The sequence below is a fragment of the Castor canadensis genome, chromosome 4, assembly GCF_047511655.1.
Source record: "Castor canadensis chromosome 4, mCasCan1.hap1v2, whole genome shotgun sequence".
Lineage (NCBI taxonomy): Eukaryota > Metazoa > Chordata > Mammalia > Rodentia > Castoridae > Castor > Castor canadensis.
The window spans coordinates 2,537,101-2,552,598 of NC_133389.1; the positions used below are offsets into that span (position 1 = coordinate 2,537,101).

General features: G+C 52.0%; 1 protein-coding gene across 6 annotated transcripts in view; it reads left to right on the forward strand.

Moving 5' to 3' along the window:
• The window catches only part of Mbp (myelin basic protein), a 110,063-nt gene that overhangs the window by 92,225 nt on the left and 2,340 nt on the right, over nucleotides 1-15,498 (forward strand). For 2 of the 6 annotated variants that reach the window (XM_020165055.2, XM_020165059.2), the window contains 4 exons: nucleotides 7,118-7,222; nucleotides 8,190-8,225; nucleotides 8,592-8,624; nucleotides 11,784-11,903. In XM_020165055.2, coding sequence (XP_020020644.1) covers nucleotides 7,118-7,222; nucleotides 8,190-8,225; nucleotides 8,592-8,624; nucleotides 11,784-11,903 — 294 coding nt within the window. The remainder of the gene's footprint in view (nucleotides 1-7,117; nucleotides 7,223-8,189; nucleotides 8,226-8,591; nucleotides 8,625-11,783; nucleotides 11,904-15,498) is intronic. The other 4 variants (XM_020165061.2, XM_020165063.2, XM_020165058.2 and 1 more) reach the window with 2 other exon arrangements.

Sequence of the window (15,498 nt, forward strand, 5' to 3'; positions counted from 1 at the left end):
TGGCCCCTGCTTGTTTATGGTGAACTGAGCTTTTCATTCCTTCTGTGCCTCTTAATCACCTCAAAGAAGACATGCTGCTTGAGACAGGTGAGGCAGAGAGAGAGAGAGAGAGAGAGAGAGAGTCTCGAATCTCAGCAAGTGATGATAAGGTGTTCACCATTTGAGCTTTTTGCTTAACCTTGGGAATACAGCTCAGAAGTTCTCCATCAGAGAACTGCTACACGTGTGTCCTGAAAACAACCCCAGAGAGGCCAGGTTCAGCTGGCCACCTTACAGGTAACCTCACCCATCACACATGTCCTGGGGCAGAGGCTCAGAAGATCTGTATGAGGCAGAAAGGGGAAAGTGAGGTCAGGTGACACCACAGCTATCAACCTCAGCAGGGAATGCTCCCATATAGACTTCCTGCCTTCCTCCCTGTGAGCTCCCCTGTCCACCCTGTCCCTGCTCCCCTGCGCCCCTCCTCCCATCAGCCCCAGCACCCCTCCCACATCCACCTAGGATGGACCACCTTATTTGCAGTGAGGCACAATACTGTAATAAGCACCTCATCCCCAAAACTGTAACCTGACCCCAAATGTACTTAAAATATGCCAGCACTCATCACAGCTGCACCCCTTGGAAACTCTGTGCCTCACAACCATGGAATCAGAGTGAGTGACACTTGTGCTGGGTGAGGTAAGGGGACCAGCCACGGAGGGGCTGACTGACTGCAGGAACAAAGAGCTGAAGAAGCAAGGGTCCTCCTGCCCTGTCACCTGCCAGGGACTGGTCACGGATGGGTGGAGGCAGGCCTTGCCCAGCTAACCTTGAGAGCACTTGCGCATGCCTGAACAGGCCACTGACAGAGGGGAAAGCCAGGCACAGGACCTGCTCTTCAACCTATTGACCCTTTGACCTTCAAATTGCCAGCTGAATCAGGCTGCTGGGTGTTGGTATCCATTCAGAGAATGGTGGGGGGGTGGTGAGGACGTGAGCCAGATGTCATGGCCAGATCAGGCCAGCGTCGCTGGAAGGCTCTCGGGTCCCTTAAAAGGGGGAAACAAACTCAACATCCATGAACAGATGAATGGCTGAACACGAATTCGAGGCGAGTGTCCAGTGATATTGCCTGGCCTTCAGAGGAGGGCAATGCTGACTCGTGGATGGAGTGTTGTTGAATGCTAGAACTTGGATGGATCTTGAGGACTCTGTGCTGAGTGAGGCAGGTCCATTATGAAGACCGCACTGTGTGACTGCACTCGTGTGAGGGACCTAGGGGAGCCAATTCTGAGTCAGAATGCAGAGTGGTGGCTGCAGGGCTGGAGGGAGCAGAGAATCCAAGTCGTCTATGTTTAATGGGGACCCTGTGCCTGCAGAGATGGATGGAGGTGAGGGCTGCAAACGAGTGGCAGTGGACTCAAACCCCTGAACTCTCACTTAACCGTGGTTCAAACGGTTCAATTCATGTTATTTATATTTTACCACAACTGAAAATATTTTTTTAAGTGACTCACTACAGCACCTCTACCCACCTGCACTGGAGCGTCACAGCCCTGACAAGGCACTGTGCCTCTGGCTATCCCTGTGCTCAGCACAAATGCTCCTTGGTGTATACAAGTCCATAGGTTCAAGGCCAGGTTTGGCCAGGAAATGCCCCAGCTATGAGCATCACCAGAGAATGGTCACTTGACACTTGGCTGCTATCCAACAGTGCTGGTGAAACCTTAGGGTTCAAAGTTCCTGGGGAGTCTCAGTCCTCCATCTCAGTCCTCCATCTCAGTCTTCCATCTCAGTCCTCCATCTCAGTCTTCCATCTCAGTCCTCCATCTCAGTCCTCCATCTCAGTCTTCCATCTCAGTCCTCCATCTCAGTCCTCCATCTCAGTCCTGCTCTTTGCACATGAGGAAGCTGAGGCCGGGCTACATGAAGCAGCTTGCTCAGACCCGGGTTCTGGTGTCAGACCCAGGGCTGGTGCCTTCCTGTCCCAAGGGCAAGCTCCTTCCACACTACTGCAGCCCGAGGAGGGGCTGCGGCTGTCGTCCTGTCAGCTTTGTATTTCTGAGCTCTACTTCATGGGTCAAACACCAGGGGTTGCACAGAAGTGTTTCTTCTCGCCCCCAAAAGATTTAAATCCAGCTGTGGAGGTGAGGTGCAAGGACAATCCATTGTCCTGGGGACAACCCAATAGGGATGAGGTCCCCAGTCCAACCGTGCATGTGTTTCAGAAAACAGCAATGGTTGGAGAGGGAGGGAGTTTGAAGCCAGGGTGTCGTGTAAGAAGAGCTTGGAGTGGCAGTGAGAACTGGGATTCAGGGAGGCCACACAGAGACCATGACAGGACACTCACACAATGACAGAAAGCTTCCACACAGTTTTGAGATGCATAACCACAGTCCAGGCAAAATGGCCTTGTTTTATTTCATCATGCAAACTAACATACAGTAGCATAGACTTGTTTTGTGCACAGTTCTATGGATTTTAACACAGGCATCAACTTGTGTAGCTGCAACCATTGTAAGGAGACATTACCCCAAAGCCTCTCCTAGTTTCCCTTTGGGGTCAGACCACACCCTCCATTCCCTAACTCCTGTCAACCCCGTTCTGCTCTCTCACTGTGGCTGATCTTTTCACAAGTGTCATGCTATGAGATCAAACAGTATGAAGTCTTTAAAGAATGACATCTTTCACTCAGCACATCTTGGATGTGCCTGTGAATTATTGTGTATACCAAAGTGTGTCCCTTTTTGTTGCTGAGTGATAATCCATTGTACGGGCATGCCATCGTGTGTTGATTCTCTCGCCCACTATTCACACATGGGTTTCTGTGTGAGTATAAGCTTTTATTTAAGATTTAACTTATTTTTCTTTTAAAAGACTACAGACTGCCTAGCATGCACACAGACCCTGGTTTGAGCCACAGCACTGCCACAGAATAAGCGCACAGTTGATTCTTTCCAAGTGACTCTGCCATTTTACATTCCAAAGCAGTGCGTGAGCAACACTTGGTATTGTCAGTATTTTTTAGAAGTCATGCTCACAGCTGTGTGGCCATATCACCTCATGGCTCTGATTTGGACTTTCCCAATGATTTATCTCTTCATGTGCTGATTTGTTGTCCACATGCTCTCTTTGGTGAAGTTGTTTGTTCAAGCGCTTCATCCATTTTTTAATCAGGGTGTTGTCTTCCTGTTGTGTTTTCAGAGTTTTTTTAAAATATATTTTAGTTTCAAAGTCTTTTGTCTTAAACGTGATTTGTAAGTATTTTCTCCCAGTCTCGTAGCAATGTTTCTCGAAGAACTTTTCTTGTAGGGAAGTTGAAAGCTTTGATGAGGTCAAATTAATCCATTTTCTCCTCTGTGGCTTAGATCTTGGTGTCAGGCCTAAGGATTGCCTCCAGGTCATGAAGATTTCCTTCTAAAATTTCAGAACTTTATGCTATAAATAGAGACTTGTGATCTATTTACGTTAATGTTTATATAAGACATGAACTTGGGTTGGGCTTGAGTTTCTGCGTATGGATGTCCAATTCTCCCAATATTATTTGTGGAATAGACTCTCCATTCTCCACTTTTTTAACAGTCCGTGAGTCATATCTGTGAGTCTACACCTCCAGGCGCTAGGTCAGCCCCTCCTCGGAGACCACTCAGCCTTGATTACTGTGGCTACAAAGTCAATCTTAAAATCGAATAATGGGATTCTTCTAACTTTCTCTTTTTTACACTTGTGTGTCTACTTTAGTCCTTTGCATTTGCATGCAGTTTTAGAACGCACTTGTCTATATCTGGTCAAAATCTTGCATTAGATTTGTACATCAGTTTGAAGCATTGTCGTGGTACTGGGCTGAGTTTTCTAACCCAAAACATAGAATGTCTCTCCAATTAAGTTCTTTTGATTTCTTCTGTGGTTTCTAGCATAAGGAGTCTGGTTGTGTTTTGTGCTGTAGCGCTGGGGATCGAACCCCTGGCAAGGTCTACGGTGAGCTCCATCAGACCAAGATGCTCAGTGCCTTGTCAGGGCCCTGCCTAGTATTTTGTTTCTCATGTGCTATTGGGTATGGTAGTGTCTTGGAGTTTTTGGTTTGTGTTTAAGTGTTCAGTGCTAGTATACAGAAATACGGTTGTCTAACTGTTCTTTTAGTTAAAAAGCCACTACGATGTAATACAGAGTACAGCTAACCACATGACCACCTCAAATTATCTGTGATAACTCCATGTCAGGTTCTGTACTCAAAGTGATCTAAATGACTTCGTGTTAATTCAACAATCAGTTAATGCTCACTGCGTAATTAACTCTGTACCTCTTTGTGAACAGCACTGGCCCCAGATTTTGCAGCTCCGAGAGCTAAAATGCAACCCACAGACCTCATGAGCTCCTTAAAAGATGTACATTACTCTTTCCAAAAAGGTTTAGTAAATAATGCATTCGCAATAAAAATGACTAACAAAATATGTAACTTTTATCACTCAAAGCATTACCCAAACATCAGCCACTGAATTTCTCACAGCAAAGTTTTAACATCTTGAGACCCGCACAAGACAGACCAGCATCCCTGAAATAACTTAGTCACAGGATGAAGTACCTAAAGGTAGACAATGCTTCTGTGACGGTACAGTGAGCGTGTCACACAGAGCCCCGGGAGCAGCGGTTTGTGCCATCCGTTAGGATGGGTCTAAGAGTAAGCATTATTGCCACCTGGTGGACAGACTGGTCACTTGACAATATTTCTCTTAGAGCCAGTAAACTCTAAGCTTCCTGGCTGGACAGTTTTTGTTTCTAATTCTTCATCTCACACTCTCTCATCAGAAGAGAAGGGTTGCGAGGTTGGAGGGTGGTGACGGATATAACTGGTGAAGGAACTCTGCCAGGCCTTGGGTAAGAGTCAGGAGACCCTGATGCAGTACAGGTTCTCTCAGCACCAGGGGAGAGTGAGGAATGGGGGCCGTGGCTCCTTCCAACTATCGTGGCATCTTCGAGTTCAAACACTACAGCATCTGCCTCTGAGGAGACCAAGCAGGCCGTGTCACTTCTCTGATTCCTCTAGGTGGGGAGTTAGAGTTGGGAAGGAAACAAGGACATAGGTGCAGACACAGGGCCCTGGCTGGATGGTGAGCCATCCTGCTGGAGAAAGGCTTCACTGGGGCAAGGCTGGCAACAAGGGGCACAGAATGAGAAAAATTTGAGTAAGCAGAAAATATGAGGCACCCGTATTAAGAGGTACAGGGGTAAAACTGCATCATTCTTTCACCCACTGATCTATCTGGAAACTCTGGACAGGACCCCTGTCTTTCTGTCTTGGCCACATTTGCAGAGCCTGGCCTGAGAGGGGTTGTCAACAAGCGGTCCAGCTGGACAAGCCCTGCCCAGGGGAGGTGCTTGCTATGGGCCTTGAGGAGGGAGTGGACAGAAGGGACCCCTTGCCAAGGGCACACAGGACCCACCTGAACAGAAGATGGGTGTGAGCACAGATGGGAGTGGGCACTTGGCATGGGCGCTCAGCAGAGGACAGGGGATGTAGGTGGAGATTAAGGAGGTCAGGCCCCTCGCAGAGGCTGAGGCAGCCATGCAGACATGCTCGGACGATGGATCCCATTCCGTGGGCGTGGCGGGCCACTGGCACACGTGAAGGAAAGAGACGTGGGAACTTCCGTGTGTCTCAGAAGCTCGCTCTGCCCACAGGGTGAGGAATGGCTGGAGGGGAGAGTTAGGACTTTGGCTTAAAGGGTGGGCAGACCTGGGACGTCAATCACAGATTTTGTGTTTGTGCCTAGTGGGGAGGGGACAGGGTAAATGCAAGAAACCACTTAGTGATTTGTTAGCTGAGTTAATGAGGGAAGCCAGTTAAGGAAAGGGTCAAGGTGACTGTGAGGTCTCAAACCTGGTCCCATATCTGGGAATCAGTCATAAACATTAACAAATAGGTGCATGGAAGCCGAGCAAACGCTAGGTGCCTGTGGGACCCTATCATGCGTGTCACCTGCTGAGTGAAGCTGTGAAGTCTGTGACTGCAAAAATCCACAGGAGCAGCTTTGGGCCTGAGAGTGCAAAAGTCTTCTGGAGGAGAAGGGGTCTCCTGAGCAGGTGCACAGGGAATGACAGGGAGCCTCCAGGGTGTTGCCAGCTGGCTCAGTCATAGCAGAGTCCTCTGCCACGCCGGACTCCTGGCCGGAGCGCCTCTGAGCTCCAAAGTCCCGCGGTTATTCCTGGGACCTGAGACGGGAGGCTCAGCTTCCTCCCAGGCACGGGAGAGAAGCCACATGGGAGTTGGGAACCGCAGCGAGGGAGCCGAAGCCAACAGTGCTGTGTGCTCCTCCCAAGGCCCCTGCCTTTGCTTGGCTGAGACCCTTTCTTTTATAGTTTTGAAAACGGGCTTCTTTTGCATGGAAACCCATCGTCTGGGGGCCAGCCTTCTTTGCCCCATGCGTGGTGGGCACTGCAGCAGAGTGGCCAGCGAGGAGGGTGCCCAAAGCTCATGAGAGCCAATGCCACCTTTCCTTCTGCTCCGAGCTTGCTCTCCCCTCAAGACGAATGGCTTTCATGGTACTTGCCACTTGGTGGCTTCTGGGAAACATTTACTGCCTAGACCTTCTGGGTCTGGGGATTCTGAGTTGGCCTGACACTCACACCTGGCAGGTTGCCCCTCTTCACTTCCTCCTAGTCAAGATTGGAAGTGATAGTCCCAAATCAGGCAGTCACATATTTTGTGAAGCACAGCTAGCTGCTGTTGTTAACTGCTTCAAAGCCAATGATCTATTTGCCTGTCGCTGTGGTGGGTTGTTCTGTGTCATTCCTGACCATTTTCCTTCATCCAACCCAGAAGCCTGGGGTAATTCCAGGTTTTCTTCTCAGTGCTTTGCATAGCCTTTCTTGGCTCAAGTGAAATTGCCTTCAAGTTACCTTCGCTGCATTCGAAGTAGAAATGTCCACCAAGCCAGCTGTGGGTACCTGGCTGAACTTCTTGCCACCAAGTCCCATGCTGCCTCCGCTGGGCTTGGTAACCCCTCAGCAGCTTGCTGACATCAGGTCCCTCTTCAGAATAAAACACCATTCTGATGTGCAGAGAAGTAGAGACCGGGCTTCCTTGAGGAGACCAGATGCAGCCTGGCCTCCTCCTGAGCCCACCGCCTCTCTCTTTCAGGACTCACACCACGCAGCAAGAACTGCACACTATGGTTCCCTGCCCCAGAAGCAGCACGGCCGGACCCAAGATGAAAACCCAGTAGTCCACTTCTTCAAGAACATCGTAAGTCAGGGTGGGCAGAGACCTGGAACTGGTCAGGGGAAGGGGCTGCCATCGAGGCTGTGATCCAAGACCCCCGAGAATATCCAAGGCGGATGCAGGTCCTCCTCTAGGTACAGCAGGCCCCAGGGGCTCAGCCTCAGTGGGAACTTGAGCAGGAGCTTGGGCACAGGATCCCAGGGTCCCTAAGCACACCTGCCATTTCTACACTGTGTTCCACCAAAGAGCTCAGCTCTCCTGAAACCCTGTAGGTGGCCAGGCGATGCTTAGCTGACAACACAGTCTTGGCAAAAGCAGGGAGATAGGAAAAACAGCAATGGTGGCCCCAGGGCCAGCTGGAAGGGAGGGATGAAAATGAGCAGGGCGATTTCAGGGCAGCAAAACTTCTCTGTGCGATGCCATAATGGAGGACACAGGACATAACATTTGTCCCAACTGGTAGGATGCACAACACAGAGTGAGCCCTGGTGTAAACTGCTTAGCTACTAATTAAGTGCCAACATTCATTCACCACCTATGCAAATGAACCCCAGTGCTGCCAGGTATCATTCATAGCAAATCCAAGCCTGGTGTGTGGGAATGCTCTGTAGGTATGTTGCAAACATGTAATTAATATCTGCATGATTTCTCCATAAATCTGAAACCACTCTGCAAAATAAAGTTATTAAAAACGGGAAGAAAACAGCAGGCTTCCAATGGTAAAATCTTGGTGTGGCAGACATTTTAAGAGACAGTTCTCACAGGTCAGTTTAGGAATGGCAGCGTGGAGGGTATTTGGTGCCCCTGAGGCTCTGAAAGCCAGAGGACACCTCGCTCCAACCCTGGGAAGGGCAGAAGCCCGGGTGGCTTCTGATGCCTAACAGATAAGGGCTGCTCTTGGAACACACAGGCTGCTCAGGCCCTGCAAGAGGACAGTGAGGCTGCCCTAATGGGGGCAGCTCCTGCAGTCTACCTTCTCTGTGTCTTCCAGGTGACACCTCGCACACCACCTCCATCACAAGGAAAGGTAAGACTTTAGATGTTTTCATTAATCCCCACATTATCCCTTGACCTTCCTGGAACTCCCAAAAAGGTTGCTGGACTCAGGGCTACCCCAAGTCTTCCCCAAACCCTCTTCTCTGGGGTTCCCACATAGAATGGGCTGCTGGTCCATGGCAGGTGAGGGCCGATGGACCCAGAACTCTTCCTCTGAACAGAGCCTGCATCTTGGCCTCATTGCTCCAGGTGGCCCTGCCAACCACTGGGTCTGCACACCCCACTGCGGAACCCTCGTGGCATCTGTGTGCTGTCACTGTGATTGCATTTCTGGTTTATGAAAAGACTTTCCCCCTCACGATCACCATGACATTGTCTCTTTCTCTTCCTCACACAGGGGAGAGGACTGTCCCTCAGCAGATTTAGCTGGGTAGGTGACAAACACTTTCTCAGCTTCCTTCTCCTTTCTGGTCTGCTGGCTTTTATACTTTGCTCGCTTTCAGTTGCCTAACATCCCACCTCCTCTTTCCTGCCCAGACCAGTTTGCCCAGCATGGTGACCAGAGGGGACATGAAGCTGATCCCCCTTTCAGAGCAGTAGCCTCCCTTGCTGCTGTGTTGGGGACCTGGGCACTGTGAGGCTAGACCCCTCTTCCCTAGAGAGCACCTGGCCAACTCCACTGGGCTTCTTCCCAGGGAAGGGGTGGCACCTAATTCCCTCCCAGTACACTTGGTGGGAAAAACAGGTTCAAATGAGGCACCAGTGCTGAGGACCTCCCTAAAAAGGCCCAGATGCTAAGATTTTGTTGAGGAAAATGATACTGCTGAGCAAACAGTGCTTAATTCAATTATTTAATTTGCAGCAATCCCACTAATCCAAAGGATTTGGTTTTGCTGGTTTTAGTAATGACAATCTGAAATATTAAGCCATCAGGAAAACCTCCTCCAAAATTTTAGGCTTTTTAATATTGAGAGCAAAATCTCAATGAAGATTTAAAATGGCCAGTTAATTAAGTTCCCAGACACTAGTGATTTTGGTGTCTGAGCCAACTTCAAATGCCTACTCACATATCCTAAACAGGTGTATTGACTTTAATTACAACAAATACTAGACGTGCTTCTCACTTGATGACTGTTAGAGTTTTCAGAAGTCAGTGGAGGAGTAAACACCAACCTGTTGGCGGAGAACTGTCCTCAATGTGGGGGGGAGGGAGAGAGGGAGGGAAGAAGGAAGGAAGGAAGGAAGGAAGGAAGGATCACTTGAGAGAAAGAGAAAACTTTGTGAAGCTCCTGGATTGTTCTAGCATGCATCACCTTGACGAACCAAGACAAGTGCTGGAACTTTTTCTAGAAATACATAGGACCTGACCTGCTTTTTCTCGCCTAACGGATCCTTGAAACAGATGACAATAACGCAGGAGGAAATTGACTTGGACCGGCACTCACAGACGATTAATTTTTGGTTTTCTGTACCAGCAGGAGGAAAAAGATGACCTTAAAGAATGACATCCATTTTTGATCCAGAAATCTCATTTTAGCTATTGCTTTATCAGCATCTTAATTTTCCAGGCATGGAAGATTGGGGCGCATGCCCAGCCAGCACTGAGCGTGGGAATGGGATGAGAGCGCCATTTGCTCTGCAGTCGGCCCGCGGGCCAGCAAGAAAGGAGGCTGATCCCCTCTGCATCTCCCCTTGTTGGTCACCCTAACGTTCCTGGGAGTTCTTTTTCCAAAGCTCACGTCTTCTCTGCATTTGTTCCATTGTCTGTCTTGTTTTCCGGAGCTGTGGGGCCATCCCCCATCTGGAGTTTTGGAAAGCCCCACTTGCCTTTTCTAAGCTACATTGTACGTGTCTAGGTAAATTCTAGCCTGACCAAGAATTTGAAAAGAGGACAATAACACAGATTATTCATCTGAAAGCCAACCTCTGAGGTCACTTTTCAGAAACTTTATTTTTAGAGAAAACCAGTAGACTGGGCCAGGATTTGTGGGCGTGCAGGAGATTTAACATTCACCAGGGCTTCTGCCGGTTGTCCATTCTGTGTGGCATTGCTCCCAACTGCCACTGTCCCTCTTTGTGCCTCCTGGAGAAAGTGTGTCCACAGAGACCCTGGGATGTGCCTCTGTGTGGGGCTTAGATCTTCTCTGTCACTTGCCTCTGTCCAAATAACCTGGAAAACTGAATTTTCACATGAAAGCAGTCGCCTGGGAGCCGGGGGGCCACTGTCCACCCCCGAGTGCAGGTTAATGGCAGGGAGGTGATAGAAGCAGCCAGCGAGGAGGAATGCCTGCATAGATGGCCTGGGCCCAATTTCAGTCCTGCCCCAAACCATTCAGACAGCCCGAAAGAGCCCAGAACCATCTGGATCCCGTCTTCAGCACCTCTAAGGTGAAGGGATGAGCCAGTTGTCCCTCGAGATCCTTCTGGCCCCAAGGCCCATGTGACTTCAGAAAGGCTGGTGCATGGGGCTCAGAGCTGATCAGGACATGGGACTTCATGGGTGGAGTCTTCAGCAGACGAGGCTCCCATTTCTCGTTGGCAAAACGGGAGGGAAAGTCTCGGGCCCTGGCTTTAAGGCCAAAGGTCTTTTCCTGGAGCCCAAACAGCCTGGTCGGCCCCCTAGGCAGCACACCCAGGTCAAAGGCCACTTCCCAGAGCGATAGCAACGTGGCATCTAAATGACGCACAAAGCTTGTGCTCGTGACAGTAGAGCCTGCTTGAAAACAAAACAGTCCTGGGACACAGATTCTTGCATCTCAGTCAGCACTGGCCATTAGTCCGTCTCCAGGGAACATCCTCCTGCCCATCCGCCCTGGCGGTCAGCCCCATAATAGCATAGATGCCTCAGTGGCCCAGAACTCCGAGGCTCTGCTCTCAGGCCTGCATCTCCATTAACTCATCCCGTTCCCACAAAGCCTGGAAGGAAAGGACCATTACTAACCCTGGTTTATAGGTGAGGAAACTGAAGCTCAGAGAGGTGACCACACTTGCCCAAGGTCAACCAGCCAGGACATAGTGGGAGCTGAGACCCTGCCCAGGTTGTCACTAGGTGTGACTTGCCTCCTGTCCACTGCAAGCAGCCCAGAGCACCTGACAAGGACTTTGGCCCTAGTCAAGCTATAGCCAGGAAGGCTGATATCTGGTCACCATTGGGAAAGGCTCCCCTGCAGCCTGAGGATGGGCTTGGTGCTGTCCTCCTGACCCATGCTCCAGCCCTGGGGACAGCTGCCCAGGGGTGTGCTTCCTCCACAGGCACAGACAGTGGCTCTGCACCCTCTTCTGCCAGATGCTCACCATCTTCTTGCGTGGACCCCCTAGCACAAAGCTAAGCCACTGGCCCCTCAGTGGCTCCGAGCTGTGAAACTGGCCTCAGACCACATGGCACTGCCTGGCCCAAGCCAGAGCCCCTCTGTCTGAGGACAACCCTGATAGACTTGAGGACAGGTGCCTGCCTCTCCTGCTCTCACCACCATAGCTTGGTGTGGTGGTGGCCCAAAGGACACACTGAAACCACCTGGTGGCATGGGTCTGCCCCAGGGGCCCTGGTGGCAACTTTGAGTGGACACTGAGCTCTGGTCTTTTCTTGCAGGGGGCCGAGGGGCAGAAGCCAGGATTTGGCTATGGAGGCAGATCTGACTATAAATCGGCTCACAAAGGACTCAAAGGGGCCCACGAGGGCCACGGCACGCTTTCCAAAATCTTTAAGCTGGTAATGTAACCTTCCTACCATCGGGGACACTGTGGTGCCTCCCCGGGGACGTGGGGCTTGAGCCATGTGCTATGTCCCCAGGCCCTCAGAAGCTCTCCAGGCTGAGCTGGGACTCCAGAGTAATACCAGGGGTCAGGAAGGGTGTCAGTTAAAAGACAAATTCATTCCGGAATCCCCAGCTAAGCTTTACTGGGTCAGGCTCCAACCCACCACCCACAACATGCCCTCCACATGCTCTGTGCCCAAGTCCGAGGGCAGGAGCAGGGGGGGTCAGCATTGCTCTGACTTCCATGCTGGGGTCCCTGGGAAGTTCGTTTGGAGCAAGAGGCATTTTCAAAGGGGCAGTCATGAGCACCAGGGCTCCCTAAGGCTCATTGAAAGCTCAGCTCCAACCAGGACCAAGTTCCCTGGAGCTAATGTCAGGTGGCAGCTGACCTAGAGTCCCATCCAAACGCCGAGCTGGGAATGAGGAGCAGCTGTGCCTTGGGCTGGCTGGTGGGAACCCCAGGGGTGAGCAGGAGACAAGCAGACAAGGATGGGGAGGCTCGCTGGAGCCATGCCAAGTGGCCCAGGAAGCCTCAGGAAGGGCCCCATTAGCTGTGTGGGCACAGTAACCACACATGCCTGGGACAAATGCCTGAAGCCCCTTCCCCAACCTCTCTCAGGCTCAGTTTCCTCATCTACAGAGTGGGCGTGGCATATAGACATAGCTCACAAAATTGCTGAAAGTAAAAGGTAGGGAAAGTGTGCTGTGGTTGGTGTGGTGCGTGACTTCATCCCCGGCATGGAAGGTGGCTGTTAGATTGGGGCTAACAAGGCAGACCTGGCACAGAAGGCCTCTGAGTACTGTGCTAGAAACTCACGACCCCCAGTAGGGGCCATGTAGAAAGAAGACAGGGTGACCAGAGCTCAGACAGGGGTCCTTTGCTTTCTATTTCTTTCCAGAGAGGGTGGGGTCCATTCTGGGGGCAACTGGGATTATACCCCAGGTCAGGCTTTGATGCTGAGCCAGCTCTGAGGACTTCTGTCCTCAGTGGTACCAGGGGACTTGACAAACCCTAGGCTGAAGTGGACTTGATGCCCCTCGGGTAGAGCTAAGGTCCCCAACTCTGAGGATCCAGGGTCAGGAGGCCTTTTGGGGGCTGGCCCTGGTCACGCTCACCCTGCACCTGGGAGCAGCCTCATGCTTTCCTTCCACAATGTCTCAGGGTGGAGCCATGGCCAGGTCACAGGCTGACAGTGGAGGGCCTCTGCCTTGGCCCATTCTAGATCATGCTTTAGTCTGGATCACCCTGCCTGTGGAGGGTCCTGCCTGGCCTCTGGTCATTCAAGGCCCTTCTGTGGCTTGCAGAATTTACACTTATGTCCAGACCAGGACAAACATGGTCTCAGCTCCCAGGGCGGAGGGTAGGGACAGACTTCTGGGCCTGGGGAGAGAGACAACCGAAGGCCATCACTGTCCTTGCAGGCGGAGGCCTCAAGAGGGACTCACATGACCTTTGCCTCTGGTGGGCCTGGGGCAAGCTGGCCATGTGTGTGGACAGGACAGAGGCTGCCCAGGGGCCCTCAGGCCTGTGGCCCTGAGCTTTCCACCTGGCTAACAGGAGCTTACTAGCATCACCCATGTGGTCTCTGTGGAACTGGTACCCAAGTGGACGGCAGAGACAGTAACAACAACTGGGTTGTATTCTAGAGTAGGGCAAAGGTTCAAAGTGAGCAAGTTCAGGAGAGAAAGGCAGGTGTGTGGCATGTTGAGAGGGGGTGACATGGCCAGGTGGGGCAGCTGGAGAGGACCCGGAGGAGGAGGTAACACTTGGCAAAGATATGAAGGAGTCGAGGCCAGCCCTGCACACATGGAAACAGCGTTCCAGATAGAAGGGACAGAATGGGAGAAGACCTCAGAGGGTTCGAAGGGAGGCAGCCCAGAGGTGTCCCGTGTGTCGAGCTGGACTGGGAAGAGAGGAGGTGTCCCTGGGCAGGAAAGCCTTGACTCTGATGCATAAAGCACCAGGAGATGCCAAGGACTGAGTGACAAGTGCCAAGGACTGTGTTTCGATGTTCAAGTGCTAATCCCGTGTCTCTGGCAGAGGCTAGCGAGAATGGGGACTGGACTAGGGACTCTCGGAACTGGATTTAAAGAAAGAGGCCTTGGGATTTATAAGGTTCCATGTCCAAGGATGGGGACAATTTTCCCGCCACATTGCAGGGCCTTCAGGCAGAGGGGGCTGGGTGGTCCCCAGCCACCTGGATGGCAGCTGTCTGAAGTCGTTTCCCACACTGGCTCCGTGAACTCTCGTCATCCTTGAATCCAGGGCGGGTGTTTGGGCAGCTGCTGTCACAGATTAGATGTCAGAACTCCCACTCGCACTGACTTCATTAGAATAGCTGGCTAGCCGCCATTTTCATGCACTCTTCACCCAAACGAGGCACTCCGTTCACCTGCTGCATATCATAGGAGTCACTAGCAAAGAACCATCTGTGCCGTGATGACACGGCTCTGCACGGTCAGCTCCTCCAACCAAAGATGATCGGTACTGAGGCCGGATGCCAACAAACCAGGGCTCAGCCACTGCGAAAGGAGGGGAAGGTCAAGTCTCCCTGTCATTTGGGAGCTACATCTACGTCAAAGGCCTCCCACGGTATTTCTGTGAGGTTGTGGGGGTCAGAGGCAAAAGGAACACATGCACTTAGCAGGTTCTGTTTGGTTCCTGCGCTCAGATAGAAGTCCAGCCTTGACCTGCTGAGCCTGGCCTGCTCAGTTACAGTGCCCGGGGCACCCCAAAGGCTGAGCTCAAATGGTACAAAAGCAAGGTATTGAGAAAGGCCCAAGACAAGGAAGCACCCAGCCCTGGCTCTGAGCCTGGCTCCCTCTACGGTCTGGCTGACCTCTGACTCAACTACGAAATGAGGACGCGAGTGTGCACCCCAGGGCTGTCTGAGAACACGAAGGAGAAACCTTGCTCACGCAGGTTTTCAGCAAGCCCAATGTCAGAAAGTAGCACCAGTGCGTCCACCATTTCATTTCAAGAGGCCGATGCCGGGAACACGTCCAGCTCAGCCCAGATGTGCCCTGGTTTCTAGAACACAGCGCCCTCCATCAGGACCAAAGCCAGGCTCTTGGACACGAGGCAGCGGCTTGTGCAGGGTTCTGGCCGCTCCTCACCGGGAAGGAAGGCAGTGCTGGAGGCAGGGCTGGTGTCCCAGGTGAGGCCAGGGCCTGCACCTGTGTCTTCCGGCCACACAGAGCGAGCCCTGCCCGGGTGAATGAGGAAGCACCTCCCCTCCTGGCACGGGCCTCACGCCATGACTCCTAAGGCGGGCGGAGCCTGGGCCTCCATAAGAGGCCTCCTGACAACGCACTCCTTAGACGCTCAGCGACTCAGCACACAGCTGACCTGCTGCAGTGAGAGGCAGAGCTGGGAACAAGGGCCGTGCAGCGCCAGAGCCACGGCCCTGACCCGCTGAGGCCACAGACCATCCTGGCCACCTTGCCTCAGGTCTCCGCAGCTCTGAGCGCCGGGAACAGTGTGGCTCAGACAGGCAGGGGTCACGTGAGTGCTGACCGCCCTCTGGGGGTCAGTACCCTTCTTGCACC